At 39.4% G+C, this 16071-nt stretch overlaps 1 protein-coding gene across 1 annotated transcript in view; it reads right to left on the reverse strand.

Annotated features, from left to right (window-relative positions):
* Cpeb1 (cytoplasmic polyadenylation element binding protein 1) overlaps positions 1 to 12324 on the reverse strand; it is a 72482-nt gene extending 60158 nt beyond the window's left edge. The window contains 4 exon segments of the mRNA XM_038313928.1: positions 11503 to 11541; positions 11544 to 11580; positions 11583 to 11672; positions 12310 to 12324. Coding sequence (XP_038169856.1) covers positions 11503 to 11541; positions 11544 to 11580; positions 11583 to 11672; positions 12310 to 12324 — 181 coding nt within the window.
* Between the last annotated feature and the right edge of the window lie 3747 nt (positions 12325 to 16071).

Here is a 16071-nt window from a genome sequence, read left to right on the forward strand (position 1 = left end):
GAACGGCTGGCTCTCCTTACCCATGGGTTTCATATCGGCCCTCTCAAACAATTACTGTGAAAGGGCTAAAGAGTACAGAGGCTCTTCCACATCCTGAAGCCATTTCAAGTGTAACTAGAGTTTGAGCTTTTTAATGGAGAATCTTGTAGAAAATTACCTAACTCTTAATCTACAAGTTGAGGTCAAGATGCCCCAGCTAACTTATCATTTCTGTTAAACTGCTTGGTTGTTCAAACCTCCCCCTGCAGCTGCAGAGCAAGAAACCAGGATGTGACTTTTGCCTTTAAAAGCCTCTTGTTCTAATACTTGGGTTCCCAAACATCTGAGGGTCGTCACACTTGGCGGAATAAGGACTTCTGATTGACGACTATAAACTGTGAGTGGTCATCTCTGATGAACTCACTCACCAGTGAGATTCCCAGAAACTGGACCCCGATCCTTCTGGGTCTTAGTACCCCCCAGGAGCAGGGAAGTGTGCACCAGATGTAGAGGACTCTTAGGGGGTGTGCATCTTGAGATGTTCTAGGACCCCAGAAAAATCCTCTCATCACTAGTTAGTGCTCTGGGGCACCCTAACACCTCCACCCAAAAGAAAACAAAGGTAAGTCAAAAGTTGTCTGGTGTGAAAACCTCCAGAAGTAAGTTTGGTCTCTAAGAGGCGCCATCTGGTTAGGACACAAGAGGGAAGAGCAGACACGACCACAGATCCTATGTCTGGGATCTGCATGAAACATCACTGCAATCCCCTGTTCTGTTTGGGTATATAAATCTGTGGTGGCCATCCCTGGTTATCTTTACTATGTGTCTGTATGACTGTGTCTTCCTGTGTTTCTGTTGGTTAGAGAAACAGATCTAAAATGGAAGGAGGAATAAGGGGTGTGTGTGTGTGTGTGTGTGTGTGTGTATGTGTGTGTGTGTGTGTGTATGTGTGTGCTGGGTGGTTGGAAGAAGTTTAATTTCTTCCCCATTCATGGTTTATGTCTCTCTACCAGTGACTTGTATAATTTGAAGGCTCCCAAACCCTCCATTTTTTTTACAAGTTTCAGGCCCTCATCAGCCTGTTGGAAGTTATTTTATGGTAAGAGGACACTAGATGCCTTTTTTGGCCAATCATTATTGGAGGAATTAAAAGTGGCTAGAAGTAGCAGTCATAAAACCTGCCAGTGTATTCAAGGTAGGCATGCCAGGTTACTTAAGGACTTCATGAATCATCCACTAGATTTCTGGAAAAGCTCTGTGGGACAGGTTGGGTATTAACTCCCATAGGCCCAAATGTCCCTCCCCCAAATCAACAAGCTACTAATGTTGCCTTTGTTGTATGTATAGTCAGCCCCAGACACAAAGAGAAAAATCCAGAAGTCACAGGGATTTGAAGGGATGAGTTTATCTCAGCTTTCGGAAACTGCTCAGAAAGCTAACAACAGCTGGGATTCAGCCAAAGAAAGACAGGGAACTCTAGGAGGTGGCTGTTCCTCTGGGGAAACAGACAAGAGAGGAGGGAGGAGAAATAAACTAGGAGAAGGAGCTCAGGGACCCACCAGGGGTACACAGCCTTTGGAATGAACTGAAACTGAGTAGAGGGCCTTCAAAGTCTTGAAAAAAGCCCTGCTGTCCACACCAGTCCTGGCTTTCCCAGACATTACAAACCCTTTCCACTTGTATAAAGATGAGGCCAGAGGCATTGCCTTGGGGTCCTCATGTAAGCCCTGGGACCCTGGAAAAGACCAGTGGCATATCTGCTTAAGCGACTTAATCTGGTCACAGCTGCATGGCCAGTATATATAAGAGCCACAGCTGCCACTTGCCCTGCTGGTACAAAGAGCTGTCAAATCAACTTTAGATCATGAACTGTTCCTGACGGCCCCTTGCTCTGTTGAGGCCTTCCTGGGGAGAGCACCTGAGAGATGGATATCTAATTCCTGGGGGATCTAATACTAAGCCCTGCTCCTGCATCAACCCTGCATTTGGTTCCAAAAGACATCAGCCCTCTCAACCCTGCCAGTCTCCTGCCAGATGATGACTCTGAGGGTCCCTTACATGAATGACTGTCTTGAAGTGACTGACCTGACCCAGTTTACTAGGCATCCCACTGGTGACATTAGATGAGGTATTATCAAATGAGCACAGTTTCATCCAAGATGAGATCAGGTATGTAGGGGCAGCAGCAGTGACTCACGAAAAGAGCACAATCTTTAAGCAGGGTAACTTCAACTTTAGGAGCTGAGTTTTAACTTTGATTAAAGCACTCAGCTGGGGGAAAGACAAGGTTATGACACTGACTGCCGATATGTTTTCACCATGGTCCATTTCCATGGGGCTCTATACAGGGAAAGTGGATCACTAACCTTAGCAGGAAAAGAAATAAAATATAGAGAAGAGATCAGCCCTTTTGGAAGCTATCTGGTTACTAAAGAGGTAGCCATTTTCCATTACAAATCACACCAAAAAGGGAGATTCTCAGAAGCCAGACCAAAAGAGAAGCTGACCTAGCAACCCAGGAAGTGGTCTTAGAACCAGTGGGCTCTGTCCAAGTCTTGGTAACCCTACCAGAGCACAGTTTACTGGACTGCCTGGAATGTACCCCATGACAGAGAAACAAGACTGGCCACAAAGGATGGTGGATACTGCCAGATGCAGATCCTTCCTTCCTGCAAGTCTGGAAAGATTACTGGTTACCCATCTGCACAAAGCCACCCACCTAGGGGCCACAGACACTGCAGATCCAGATATTATGCTACAAATTTGAAAATCTGATTAATAACACCTCATAGATGCACCACCTGTGGTCAGGTAAACCCCAAAGAGGAAAGAAAGAATCTACAATAGGAAATGGGCCTGGAGAATACTGGGAGGTGGACTTTACTGAAATCTGGCCTAGTGCTTTGGGCTACATATATTTGCCCATGTTTGCAGATTCTGTCTTCAGGATGAGTGGAGGCCTACCCCACCTGAAGAGACTGCGCCAATAGTTACTAAGGAACTTCTTCAGAAAATAATTCCTACATTTGGACTGGCCCTAGTTTTCGAGTTTGGCAATGGCCCAGCGTCCATGGCCAAAATGTCTCAAAAATCTGACAAAGGTATTAAGTATTAATTGTAAATTACACTGTGCATATAGGTCACAGAGCTCAGGTCAGATAGAAAGGACGTATAGAACTCTTAAGGAGACTGAGCAAACTGGTCCTGGAAACTAGTGGAAAATTGTGTTGCTCCTCTCTTTGTCTCAGAATCCATAGTACTTGTTACTGGAAGGGGCTTACTCCTTTTGAAATTATGTTTGGGAGACCACCTCCTATCCTCCCCAGTTTGAGCTATTTCCCAGGTAGAACTGTCTTCTACCTTCTCAAGTCAAGCTTATCAGGCCACTGACTGGACTATGAAAGGAATCCTGCCATCTCCCACCTCTGAACCATTCTGCTTGGACCCTGGAACATGTCTGGAAGCAACTCTACCCACTCATCTTCACTATCCCAACTAGTGTCAAAGTAGGTGGTCTCATCCTTTTTAAAAAGGCCACTGAGGATGATGACAGATGGACAATCACCTGGATCTTGGACCCCTTAAAGACATAGAGTTTGCTAACCTGTGATACACATGCCCCATCAGCCCGAAACTTGGACATGAGAAATCAGAAAAAACGACTATGGGAAACTATCTTTCAGGTGAACCTGTTCTCTTTTGCCCCCATCCAGGGTAGAACAATATGGCTCTCAGGAAATGAGGTTGTGGAGAAGACTGGCTAGAAATGCATCTTCAGGAATTACAATTTTATGAATGCCCTGCCAGTGGTAAGTCATTCTGCCAAAGACAAGGTACCTGCATCATGTCCTCAAATTACTGCTTGTCTGGATTAACAGTTTAACTAAAACTGTGTCACCTCTGACACTCCCAGACATACTTAGTTCTAGGCAGTTTGGAGAATTCTATTTCCAGGCTGAAGAGCCAAGTTGGCTCCCTCGTAGACAGTTTAATAGAACTGGAAGAAGTTAGACCTTTTTACAAAACAGGAAAGATTTTGCTTGACCTTAGGAGAAATTTGCTTTTTCTATGCCAACCAGTCAGTGGTAATTAGGGAAACTCTGCCATGGTCAGAGAAAACCTCAAAGAAAAGAAAAGAGACAACTTACAGTCTCATTCTGAGATTCCTGGAGACAGGATCTCCATTTTGTATAAGCTTTGTTAGATTTAATATTTTCTTTGACCAATGAATCTATTTCCTCTATCATATCTTCAATGCCTGAGATTTTTTCATCTAACCAAGGTAGAGGGTTAATGTAGTCCAGGTCAGTCTTTAACTCTTGATTTTCCTTGTCTCAACCTCCCAAGTGTTGGGATTATAGAAGTACAACACCACCATGCCCAGCTCACATGAAAATTTATATTAAATGGCTGGGTGGCGGTGGCACACGCCTTTAATCCCAGCACTAGAGCAAGGCCAGCCTGGTCTACGAGAGCTAGTTCCAGGACTGGCTCAAAGCTAAAAAAAAAAAAAAAAACTGTCTTGAATAAAGAAAAAACAAAATTTATATTAAACAACCTCTGCCAGAGCCAGTAGACAAGAAAGGTCTGATCACTTGCACCCAACCCTCTGCTCCTGCCTAGCAACATCCCTCATGACCAGAACTGTGGACTCAACTCCATGAGAAGCAACCACGTGAACCTAGGATCCACTGGTGCCTGGAGGACTGATCACTGGAGACACAACCCCAACTACACCAATTGGAGGAAAAAATGGGTAGACAACAAGGTAAGAATACACTGAACACCACAAAGAGCAACACGGCACCACCAGAAACAAGTGGCTCTACAGCAGCAAGACTTGAACACCCAACACAGATGAAGCAAAAGACAGCATTAAAAAATGACTCCAGGAAGATGTTTGAGGCCCTTAAAGAGAAAATGAAAAACTTCCTCAAATAAGTGGAGGAAAAGACAAACAAAAATTGGAATTAACAAAACCCTTAAAGAAAACCAAGAAAAAGCAATCAAACAGGTGATTCAAGACTTGAAAACCGAAATAGAGACAATAAAGAAAACAAACTGAGTGAATTCTGGAAACGGAAATTATGGGTAAAAAAAAATCAGGAACCTCAAACACAAGCTTAAACAGCAAAATACAAGAGATGGAAGAAAGAACCTCAGGCACTGAAAATACGATAGAGAAACTGAATATTCATTGGTCAAAGAAAATGTTAAATCTAACAAAAGCCTAACACAAAATATCCAGGAAATCTGGGACACCATGAAAAGAAGTCCAACTCAAAGGCACAAAAAATATATTCAACAAAATCATTGAAGAAAAAGTTCCCAAACTAAAGAAGAATATGCCTATGAAAATACAAGCTTACAGAATAACAAACTGGACCAAAACAAAAAAAAAGTCCCCTTGCCACATACTAATCAAAACACTAAACATACAGAAGAAAGAATATTAAAATCTGCAAAGGAAAAGGCAACATATAAAGGCAGACCTATCAGAATTACACCAGACTTCTTAATGGAAACAATGAAAGCCAGAAGGTCCTGACCAAGCGTTATGCAGATATTAAGAGATCATGGATGTCAGGCCAGACTACTATACCCAGAAAAACTTTCAATCACTACAGATGGAGAAAACAAGATATTCCATGACAGAGCCAGATTTACACAATACCTAGCCTCAAATCCAGCCCTACACAAAGTACTAAAAGGAAAACTGCAACCCAAGAAAGTCAGCTACATCCACAAAAACACAGACAATAGGTGATCACTCAGCACCAAACTCCAAAGAAAGGAAGAACACACACAATAACATCACCTGTAACAAAAACTAAAATGATAGAAACTAACATCACCTGTAACAAAATCTAAAATGATAGAAACTAGCAATCACTGGTCATTATTATTCCTTAATGTAAATGGACTCATCTGTAAAAAGATACAGGCTAAGAGACTGGATACAAAAACAGAACCCTTCCTTCTGTTGCATACAAAAAAAAACACACCTTGACCTCAAAGTCAGACATCACCTCAGAGTCAAGGGTTGGGAAAAAGTTTTCCAATCAAATGGACCTAAGAAACAAGTTGGGGTAGCTATCCTAATATCTAACAAAATAGACGTCAAACTAGAAAAAAAAAGGAATAAAGGACATTTCATATTCATTACAGGAAAAAAAATCCATCAAGAGAAAAACTCAACACTGAACATCTCTGCCCCAAATACAATGGCTCCCTCATATATAAAAGAAACATTACTAAAGTTTAAATCACACATTAAGTCCCACACACTAATAGTGGAAAGGTCTGCCAGACAGAAACTTAACAGACAAATAAGGAAACTAACAGATGTTATGACTCTAATGGACTTAACAGACATCTATAGAACATTCCACCCAAATACAAAGGAATGTACCTTCTCAGCACCTCATGAAAACTTCGCGAAAATTGACCACAAACTCGGTAACAAAGCAAACCTTGACATATAATAAAAAACTGGAATAACTACATATATCATATCAGATCACCATGGCTTAAAGTTAGAATTCAACACCAACACTAACTTCAGAAAGCCCACAAACACATGGAAATTGAACAGTGCTAATTGAATTACCAACAGGTCAAGGAAGAAATAAGAAATTAAAGACTTTCTAAAATTCAATGAAAATGACCGCACAACATACCCAAACTTATGGGACACAATGAAAGCAGTGCTAAGAGGAAAGTTCATAGCACTAAATGAAATTAATGAAGCTGGAAAAATCCCACACTAGCGAGTTAACAGAACACCTGAAAGATCTAAAACAAAAAGAAGCATGCTCATCGAGAAGGAGTAGACAACAGGAAATAATCAAATTGACGGCAGAAATCAATAAAATAGAAACAAAGAAAACAATACAAAGGAATCAATGAGGCAAAGAGTTGGTTCTTCAAAAAAAAAAAATCAAGATTGGCAAACCTTTATCCAAACTAACCAAAAGGCAGAGAATATCCAAATTAATAAAATCAGTAATGAAAAGGGGGACATAACAGACACTGAGAAAATTCAGAGAATCATCAGGTCTTACTTCAAAAAGCTATACTCCATAAAAATAAAAAAAATTTAAAGGAAATGGCCAATGCTTTGGATAAGTACCACATACCAAAATTAAATCAAGACCAGATAAATAAATTAAATAGACCTATAACCCATAAATAGAAAACAGTCATCAAAAGCCTCAAAAAAAGAAAAAAGAAAAAAAAGCCCAGGGCCACATGGTTTCAGTGCAGAATTCTACAAGATTTTTGAAGAACTAATATCAATACTCCTCAAATTGTTCCACACACAGAAGGAGAAGAAAAATTGCCAAACTCATTTTTTGGAGGCTACAGTTAAGCTGGTACCCAAACCACACAAAGACACTAATGATTAAGAAAGAGAACTACAGACCAATCTCACTTATGATGCAAAAATACTCAATAAAATACTAACTTATGAAACTACAATTACCCTGATACCCAAACTACACAAAAACATTACTAAGAAAGAATTATAGACCAATCTCAGTCATTAAATTGATGCAAAAATACTCAATAAAATACTGGCAAACCGAATCCAAGAACGCATCAGAAAAATCATCCACCATGATCAAGTTGGCTTCATCCCAGAGATGCAAGGTTGGTTCAACATATAAAAATCTGTCAACGTAATCCACCATATAAACAAACTAAAAAAAATTAACCACATGATCATCTCATTAGATGCTGAACCTTTGACAAAATGCAACATCCCTTCAGGATAAAGGTCTTGGAGAAAGCAGGAATACAAGGAACATACCTAAACATAATAAAAGCAATATACAGCAAGCCAACAGCCAACATCAAACTAAATGGAGAGAAACTAAAAGTGATCCCACTTAAATTAGGAACAAGACAAGGCTGTCTACTCTCTCTATATCTATTCAATATAGTACCTGAGGTTCTAGCTAGAGCAATAAGACAACAAATGGAGATCAAGGGGATACAAGACAGAAAAGAAGTCAACTCTCACTATTTGCTGATATAATAGTTCATGTAAGTGACCCCAAAAATTCTACCAAAAAACTTCTACAACTCAAACACTTTCAGTAATGTAGCAGGATACAAGATTAACTCAAAAAAAAAATCAGTAGCCCTCCTTTACACAGATGATAAATGGGCTGAGAAAGAAAGCAGAGAAACATCATCCCTCACAATAGCAACAAATAGCATAAAATATCTCAGAGTAACTCTAACCAAACAAGTGGAAGACTTGTAAGACAAGAACTTTAAATCTTTGAAGAAATTGAAGAAGACACAAGACAATTTAAAGATCTCCCATGCTCTTGGGTAGGTAGAATTAACATAGTAAAAATGGCAATCTTACCAAAAACAAGCTACAAATTCACTGCAATGCCCATTAAAATCCCAGCAAAATTCTTCACATACCTCGGAAGAACATTACTCAACTTCATGTGGAAAAGAAAAAAACCCAGGATAGCCAAAACAATCCTATAAAGGAACTTTTGGAGGCATCACAATCCCTGTCTTCAAACTCTACTACGAAGCTACAGTAATGAAAACAGCCTGGTATTGGCATAAAAAGTGACAAGAGTACCAATGGAATCGAATCAAAGACCCGGATACCAATTCACATATCTACAAACACCTAATCTTTGACAAAGAAGCTAAAAATGTAAGATGAAAAAAAGAAAGCATATTCAATAAATGGTGCTGGCATAACTGTATATCAACATGTTAGAAGAAAGAAAATAGTCATAATTATTGCCACGCACAAAACTCAAGTCCATTTGAATCACAGACCTCAACATAAAGCCAGCCACGCTGAACCTCAAAGAAGAGTGGAAAGCACACTTGAACTCATTGGCACAGGAGATCACTTCCTAAATATAACCCCAGTAGCACACATACTCAGAGTAACAATAAATGGGACCTCCTAAAACTGGGATGCTTCTGTAAAGCAAAGGACACAGTCAACGAGAGAAAATGGAAGCCTACAATTGGGAAATGACCTTTACCAAACCCACACCGGACAGAGGACTGATATCCAATATACAAATAACTCAAGAAACTTGACATCAAAAGAACAAATAATCCAATAAAAAATGGGTACAGACCTAAATGACTGAAAGACACGGAAATGATCAACATCCTTAGCCATCAAAGAAATGCAAATCAAAACAACTTTGAGATTCCATCTTACACCTGTCAGAATGGCTAAGATCAAAAACACTGGTGGCATCCTATGCTGGAGAGGATGTTGAGTAAGGGGAATGCTCTTCCATTGCTGGTGGGAGTACAGCCACTTTGGAATCAGTATGGTGATTTTTCAGAAAACTGGAAAAAATATACCTCAAGATCCAGAAATACAGCTGTTGGGTATATACCCCAAAGTCACTCAACCATACAAAGACATACAAAGACATGTGCTCAACTATGCTCATAGCAGCATTATTTGTCATAGATAGAACCTGGAAGCAACCTAGATGCCCCTCAACCATTGAATGGATAAAGAAAATGTGGTCCATTTACACAATAGAATACTACACAGCAGTAAAAAAAAAATGACATCTTGTAGGCCAAATGGATGGGTCTAGAAAAAAAAAGACCATATTAAGTGAGACCCAGAAAGACAAATATAATATGTGCTCACTCATAAGTGGTTTTTAGACATAAAGCAAAGAAAAACACACCTATAAGTCTCAACCCCAGAGAACTAGACAACGAATGAGAAACATAAGACAGACATACATGACTCTACATAGGTGAAAAAGACAAGATCTCCTGAGTAAATTGGGAGTGTGGGAGTCACAGAAGAGGATAGAAGGAGAAAGAGAGGGAATGAAGAAAAATATATAGCTCAATAAAATAAAAAATGTATATAAAAAAGAAAAGGAGACATAGATCAGATACTTGGCATCAGTCTCTGTTTATCTGATTCCCGTGGCTTGTTATTCAATGCTAGTCAAACTGTTGATTCTTTTTCTGATCAGGCTTAATGGTGGAGCCTGCATCCTCAACTGCATGGCAAACTACATCAAATAGAGGATAAACTCAGTTAAGCTAATGGTCCTTAGGACCAACTGTGCTCCCTCCAGAACAGGAGAAGTCAATTATTTGACTCGCGCCCATAGAACCAGCGATGAATGTGAGAGGGAAAGAGAGTGCAGAGGTTCTTCCATCTTGTATTCTTGCTGAGGCTGTTCCAGGTTTAACTAGAATTTGATCTCCTTTATGGAGAATCCTGTGTAAAATTACCCAACTCTATTCTAAGGACCTTAAGCCAAGATGTCCCAGCAAACTTATTTGTTTTAAACTTCCTGCTTGTTCAAACCTTCCAGCTAACCACTTACCTTAGCTTCTGTTAAACTGAAACTACAGCTGCAAAGTGAGGTATCAGGATGTGTTTTGCCTTTAAAAGTCTCTTGCTCTAAATGCTTGGGTCCACATGTGGGGTCCCCATAGAATACCTGAGTGTACTTCTAGCCAGGTGGAATAAAGACTTCCAGTTAGCTATAATGGATGTCTGAGTGGTCATCTTTGGTGGGCTCCCCATAACACCACAAATGGAAAACACTCCAAAACTAAAAACTGTATCTAACTATCTTCCCAGCATTGAAAATATCTTGAGTTGTAGCAAGCCTGGGCTGCCAAGTGTGATCTTAGAGAGAGACAGAGCAAGGGAGGGAAGGAGGCAGGCACCAGACACACACACACACACACACACACAAAACCACAAAGGAAGAATAAAAAACAAAACACTTCCAATGTGATCCAGCTATACCACTCCAAATCCCAACCCAACTCAAATCAAAGTTAGCTTATTATAGAGAGATCTGCACTCACGTCTGTTGCTGCACTGTTCATGATAACCAGATTATTAAGTACCCATGAATAGATAAATGGATAAAGAAAATGTGGTAACTATACACAATAGGGTCTTATTTCATCATTAAAAAAATAAAATGCTATTTGAAGGAAAATGGGATAGAACTAGGTTCATCACATTAACTGAAATCAAAGCATCACATGCTTTGTCTGTGAAATCCAGGCAAGAAAATGGGGCGTGACAAGTAAAAGGACGCCTTGGTCACTGTTCTATTGTTGTGAAGAGACACCATGACCATGGCAACTGTTGTGAAGAAAGCATTTTAATTGGGGTGGCTTACAGTTTCAGAGGTTTATCCCAACATCATCATGGTGGGTAGGTAGCATGGAAGAATGCAGGCAGACATGGTGTTATAGAAGTCCTACATCTGGATGCACAGGCAGTGAGCCACTAGGCCTAGCCTAGAGTGGACTTTTAAAAACCTCAAAGCCATCTCCAGCAACACACACCTTCCTTCAGCGAAGGCCACATCTCCTAATACTTTCAAATAGTTCCACTCCCTGGTGTTCAAGCATTCAAATCTATGAGCATATGGGGGTTTTTCTCATTCAAACTACAGGAGACTATTAGAATTGTGAAGAGACTAGCTTAGTGCATCCCATTTTTCAAATCTCAATTACCTCGATCATGAATTCCTCGATTTATGGGTGTTGTGCAGACTTACTGAAGTCCAGTGAATCATCCAAAATGGCATTTATTCCTTCGAAAAAATATTGGCATTGCTACATGTAGACAATGCAGGAACTTCCTGGTTATCCCAGCAATCTTTTATCCTTCCCGTTTCTTCTTCCTAGACATGAGAAAACATGCTTAGGTTTTCTGTACTCATATAGAATGATAAACAGACTTGACTCTATTATTTTAAACAATACCATGTATTTAAAAATGTAACAAGGACTTCAGTTTATTGCCTACATATCAAAGCACTGAATACTTATTATGAACAGAGAACTCAGAACACTGTACCAGCTAAAGCATAAAGTTTTTTCTTCAAGAGCCTCTTGAGGAACAGCAGTATACACACACAATAATTAGCATGACATATAAGCAATAACAGGAACTTCAGAACCAGACAGACTTGGTTGAACTCTTCAGTATATCCACACAATGGAATATTGTTTGACATAAATCAATGTACTGAGACACGGTAAACTTTGAAAATGTGAAAGAAGCTAGTCACAAAAAGATGACATATTAAGGGGGAGAGAGAGAGAGACATTTTTATCAGTGGTGTCTCCACTGGTTAAGTTTTCCATGCTCTCATAAATAACCTTTCACCTCTGTAAAAACCCTAATTAAACATATCAGGTCACCAGAATAGAAAAACAAGATATGAAAATGGATGACTAAGAGGAAGGGTGTCAACAAGTATATGAGGGGGACAAGAGGACAATGAAGAAAATTATTACATAAATGTATAAAACTGCCATACTGAATCTCATTACTTTCTCTTTTAAAAATTGCATGTATGTATGTGTATTTGTGTGCACATACACACATGTATCACAGACCTGAGCTTAGATTATTTAAATTCCCTTGGGGCTGGAGCAAAGGCTTCACATTCAAGAGCACTGGCTACTCTTCCCAGGACTGAGGTTCAATTCCCAGCACCCACAGCAGCTCATAACCATTTGTAAACTCCAGTTCCAGGGAATCTGACACCCTAATTCCTGCCTCTGTGGGCATGGGAGGAAGATGGCACACAGACATACCTGCAGGCAAATATTCAGATTGCATAAAATAACTCACTGGCAAAACCGATGACACAAATCTGTAATTCCAGCTATTTGGAAAGGTTGGGGGCATGAGGATCATGAATTCATGAGTCAAACACCTCAAAATAAATAGTAAAAAGGGGGCTTGGGTTTGTTCTGTGATATGCCTGTCTAGTATGCTCAGGACCCAGGTTCAATCCTCAGCACTACAAAACAACCCCTCTAGACACAACTGCACACTGAAAGGTGAACTTTATGATACATACATCACCTCAATAAGGTTTGAAATTTATGGCTGATGCATTGGTTGTGTAAATAAATGTACTGAGACATGGTAAACTTTGAAAATGTGAAAGAAACTAGTCACAAAAAAGATGACATATTAAGGGGGAGAGAGAGAGAGACATTTTTATCAGTGGTGTCTCCACTGGTTAAGTTTTCCATGCTCTCATAAATAACCTTTCACCTCTGTAAAAACCCTAAACATATCAGGTCACCTGTGTCTCCACTTCCCCCTGTGTGAAACGGGCAAAGATGACCTAACAACTTTTGGATGACTTGTATTAAGCATGGTGCCTGGTGCATATGTGGCAAGCATCAAAAATGAGACTAGTAGCACCCAAGGTAAGACAGTCATTGGAAGCACACATAACCTGCCTAAGAGCAGGAAAGGCCACATAAGGCATCACTGGAAAAAACAATACTCTTAGATCTAGACTCATGAATGAGTCCTACATAAGAACTACTCTGGTGTTCTCTAGAAAATGTTCAGTATCACTATTCATTAGTACCAAGGGCAGCTACCTACCTGGTATCATTCTTCACCTTTCAGTTCCCGTCATGGTTCTGCACTCAAGGCCACAGTTTTTAAGTAATGACAACATTGGTTGACAGACTGAATTTTCTTTTCTTTTTTTTTCAAGAAAGTTTTTCACATAGGATGACTCAACTCCTTAAAATTACACCCTTACCCCAATCTTTAACTGTTGTTTAAGAAATGCCAGCCCAGAATTCAATATATCCTCAGCCTGCAGCTGGGGAATGGTGGACACCCAAAGCTATCCTCTGCTTCATCTTCCCAAAAGATACAAGTATTGTGACTCCACAGCCAGTGAACAGAATTAACTTTCTAAGGAAGAACAGTTTAAGGAGTGCAATATTCCCAAATAACTTGGGAAGAAGAAACAACAAATCAGAACAAGTAAGGAAAACCAGCACACAGTTACAGCTTCTCTCATCAAAACAGAACAGAACAGCATGGGTTACTTTGTCTAGCCTATTAAAAATCCAGGTGATCACGAGAAAGACCAAATATATTCTATAGTTTACAAACTGTATAATAGTATCGAATGGATATTTCATATCCTACGTCAGATTTAAGCTTTTGAAAACAGATATCCTCTGAAGCTTTCAAGGCCACCAGGAAACTCAATTCTGCAAGGCTTTTTACAAGCCCTACTGAGTCACACCACTCTTTTGAGAATTGTACATTTCTAAGTAGGATGATACTCAACTTCACTTTATAACTTCATAAAGGCATGCATTTACAATTTGCATATTGTAAGGTCATATACTTTATTCATTCACTGCTTAATAAACATTAATTAGTTGTCCTCTATCTATAGGCAATACCTCAAGGGTCAACAAGTGAAACAAAGATTCGATTTGAAAGTCTGGACAATGAACTAAGATCTGGTCATGTTATAAACAAACAACACAAGCTACAGCATGCTGGGAACATATTCTGCCCTCTAATCCACAATGTATTGGGAAGTTGGATAACGGAAGAGGTCTAAAGAACAACACAGAAAACAGGAAGACATTATAAAAAGTGTTCCAGTACAGTAGAGTGTTAGGTACCAAAGAAAGGAACTAAAAAAGCTTCATAAACCAGGTTAAGGAGTTAGGAGTGTCTTCTACATCAGACATTACTAAAACAAAATTAAGCATCCTGTAACAATGAAAAAATCCATAATTTTTGTGTACTATAATGCAAGGGCTATAAAATCTCAGGATCTTGGCCACTTCTGAGGGCAAGAAAATCATTAGCTGTCAGTCTTAACAGACTGACAGCAGTTGCAGGAGAGATGAGGGACCAATGAGACAAGGATGACAATAGTCTAGGGGACACATGCAGACTTGGGAATCCTTCTGAAAGTCATTCCTCAGGAGGAAGGTCTAAAATGCTTATTATTTCAAGTAGCTTGAAAAAAAAACTAAAGAATCTGTCAAGCCACTTTGCCTCACTCCTAATACCATTAGAAAGATGCATCATATTCCTGAACTGGCCCAATGTCATCTGGCATGCCCTCTTCCTTATGTACACAAATTACAGGTCTTTTTTTAAGGTGATTGTGAAATTAGAATAAAAATAATCAAGGTGTTCAATCTATACCCCTAATAGCCTATTACTTTCCTTATGCGCACACTACACATGAAAGTATAACACTGTGGCATGTGGAGTCTGAATTCATACACAGGTAGTACTTACCACAGTGACCGGCACCTAATTATGTGCTGAGCAAATTAATGCTATCAGTACTAATATAATTACACCATGAGTCAGAGGCAACTACAGGGATCCCTGAAGAAAGGATCCATGTGCTCATTAAGTGAGAAAAAAATGTATTTAAAAACTAAGGCAACTGCTGGGTGGTGGTTGTGCATATCTTTAATTCTCAGCACTTGGGAGGCAGAGGCAGGAGGATCTCTGTGAGTTAGAGGCCAGCCTGGTCTACAGAGCAAGTTCCAGGAGAGTCGAGGCTACTCAGAGAAATCCATCTTGAAAAATCAAAAAGAAAAAGCTAAGGCAACTATTTGTTTGATGACCCCAGGACCTTCTCTGCCTGGGTATCCATTCCTAATCATTTGATTTCTGAAGCTTAGTTAAAATACTAAAGATATCATACAAACACAACTATCTAAAACTTTAATCCAACATAAAATAGACTGATGCTTTTAAAGTACCAATTAAAAGAAAGTATATTTCTCATTTTCAAAACTGAAACTATCTACTCCCATAGTTAAGTAGCATTGACTTTATAGAGGCTGACTCAGTGATTCTCAACCTGTGGGTCACGACCCCTTTGTGATTGCGAATCAGGTATTATAATACAATTCATAAGAGTAACAAAACAGTTATGAAATAACAATTAAATAACTGTATGGTTGGGAGTCACCACAACATAAGGAACTATATATTGAAGGGTCACAGCATTAGAAAGGTTGAGAACCACTGATTTATCTTTTAACTTTTAGCAACATGTAGTTCTGAATTCAGAACAATGTTTTACTGTAACAAGAATTTTTCTTAATCTTCTACTGCCTGATAACTTCTGTTTTGGCATATTTTTGCCATGAAATGAGATCATCAGCGAGCTTTTTGTCTTTTAAGTCTTTATTATGGACAAAAAATTAAGCTTTTACATGAATCAAAAATTTAGGATAAACTACTATTAAACACAAGGGTCAACG

Source organism: Arvicola amphibius, chromosome 12, assembly GCF_903992535.2.
Source record: "Arvicola amphibius chromosome 12, mArvAmp1.2, whole genome shotgun sequence".
NCBI classification, from domain to species: domain Eukaryota; kingdom Metazoa; phylum Chordata; class Mammalia; order Rodentia; family Cricetidae; genus Arvicola; species Arvicola amphibius.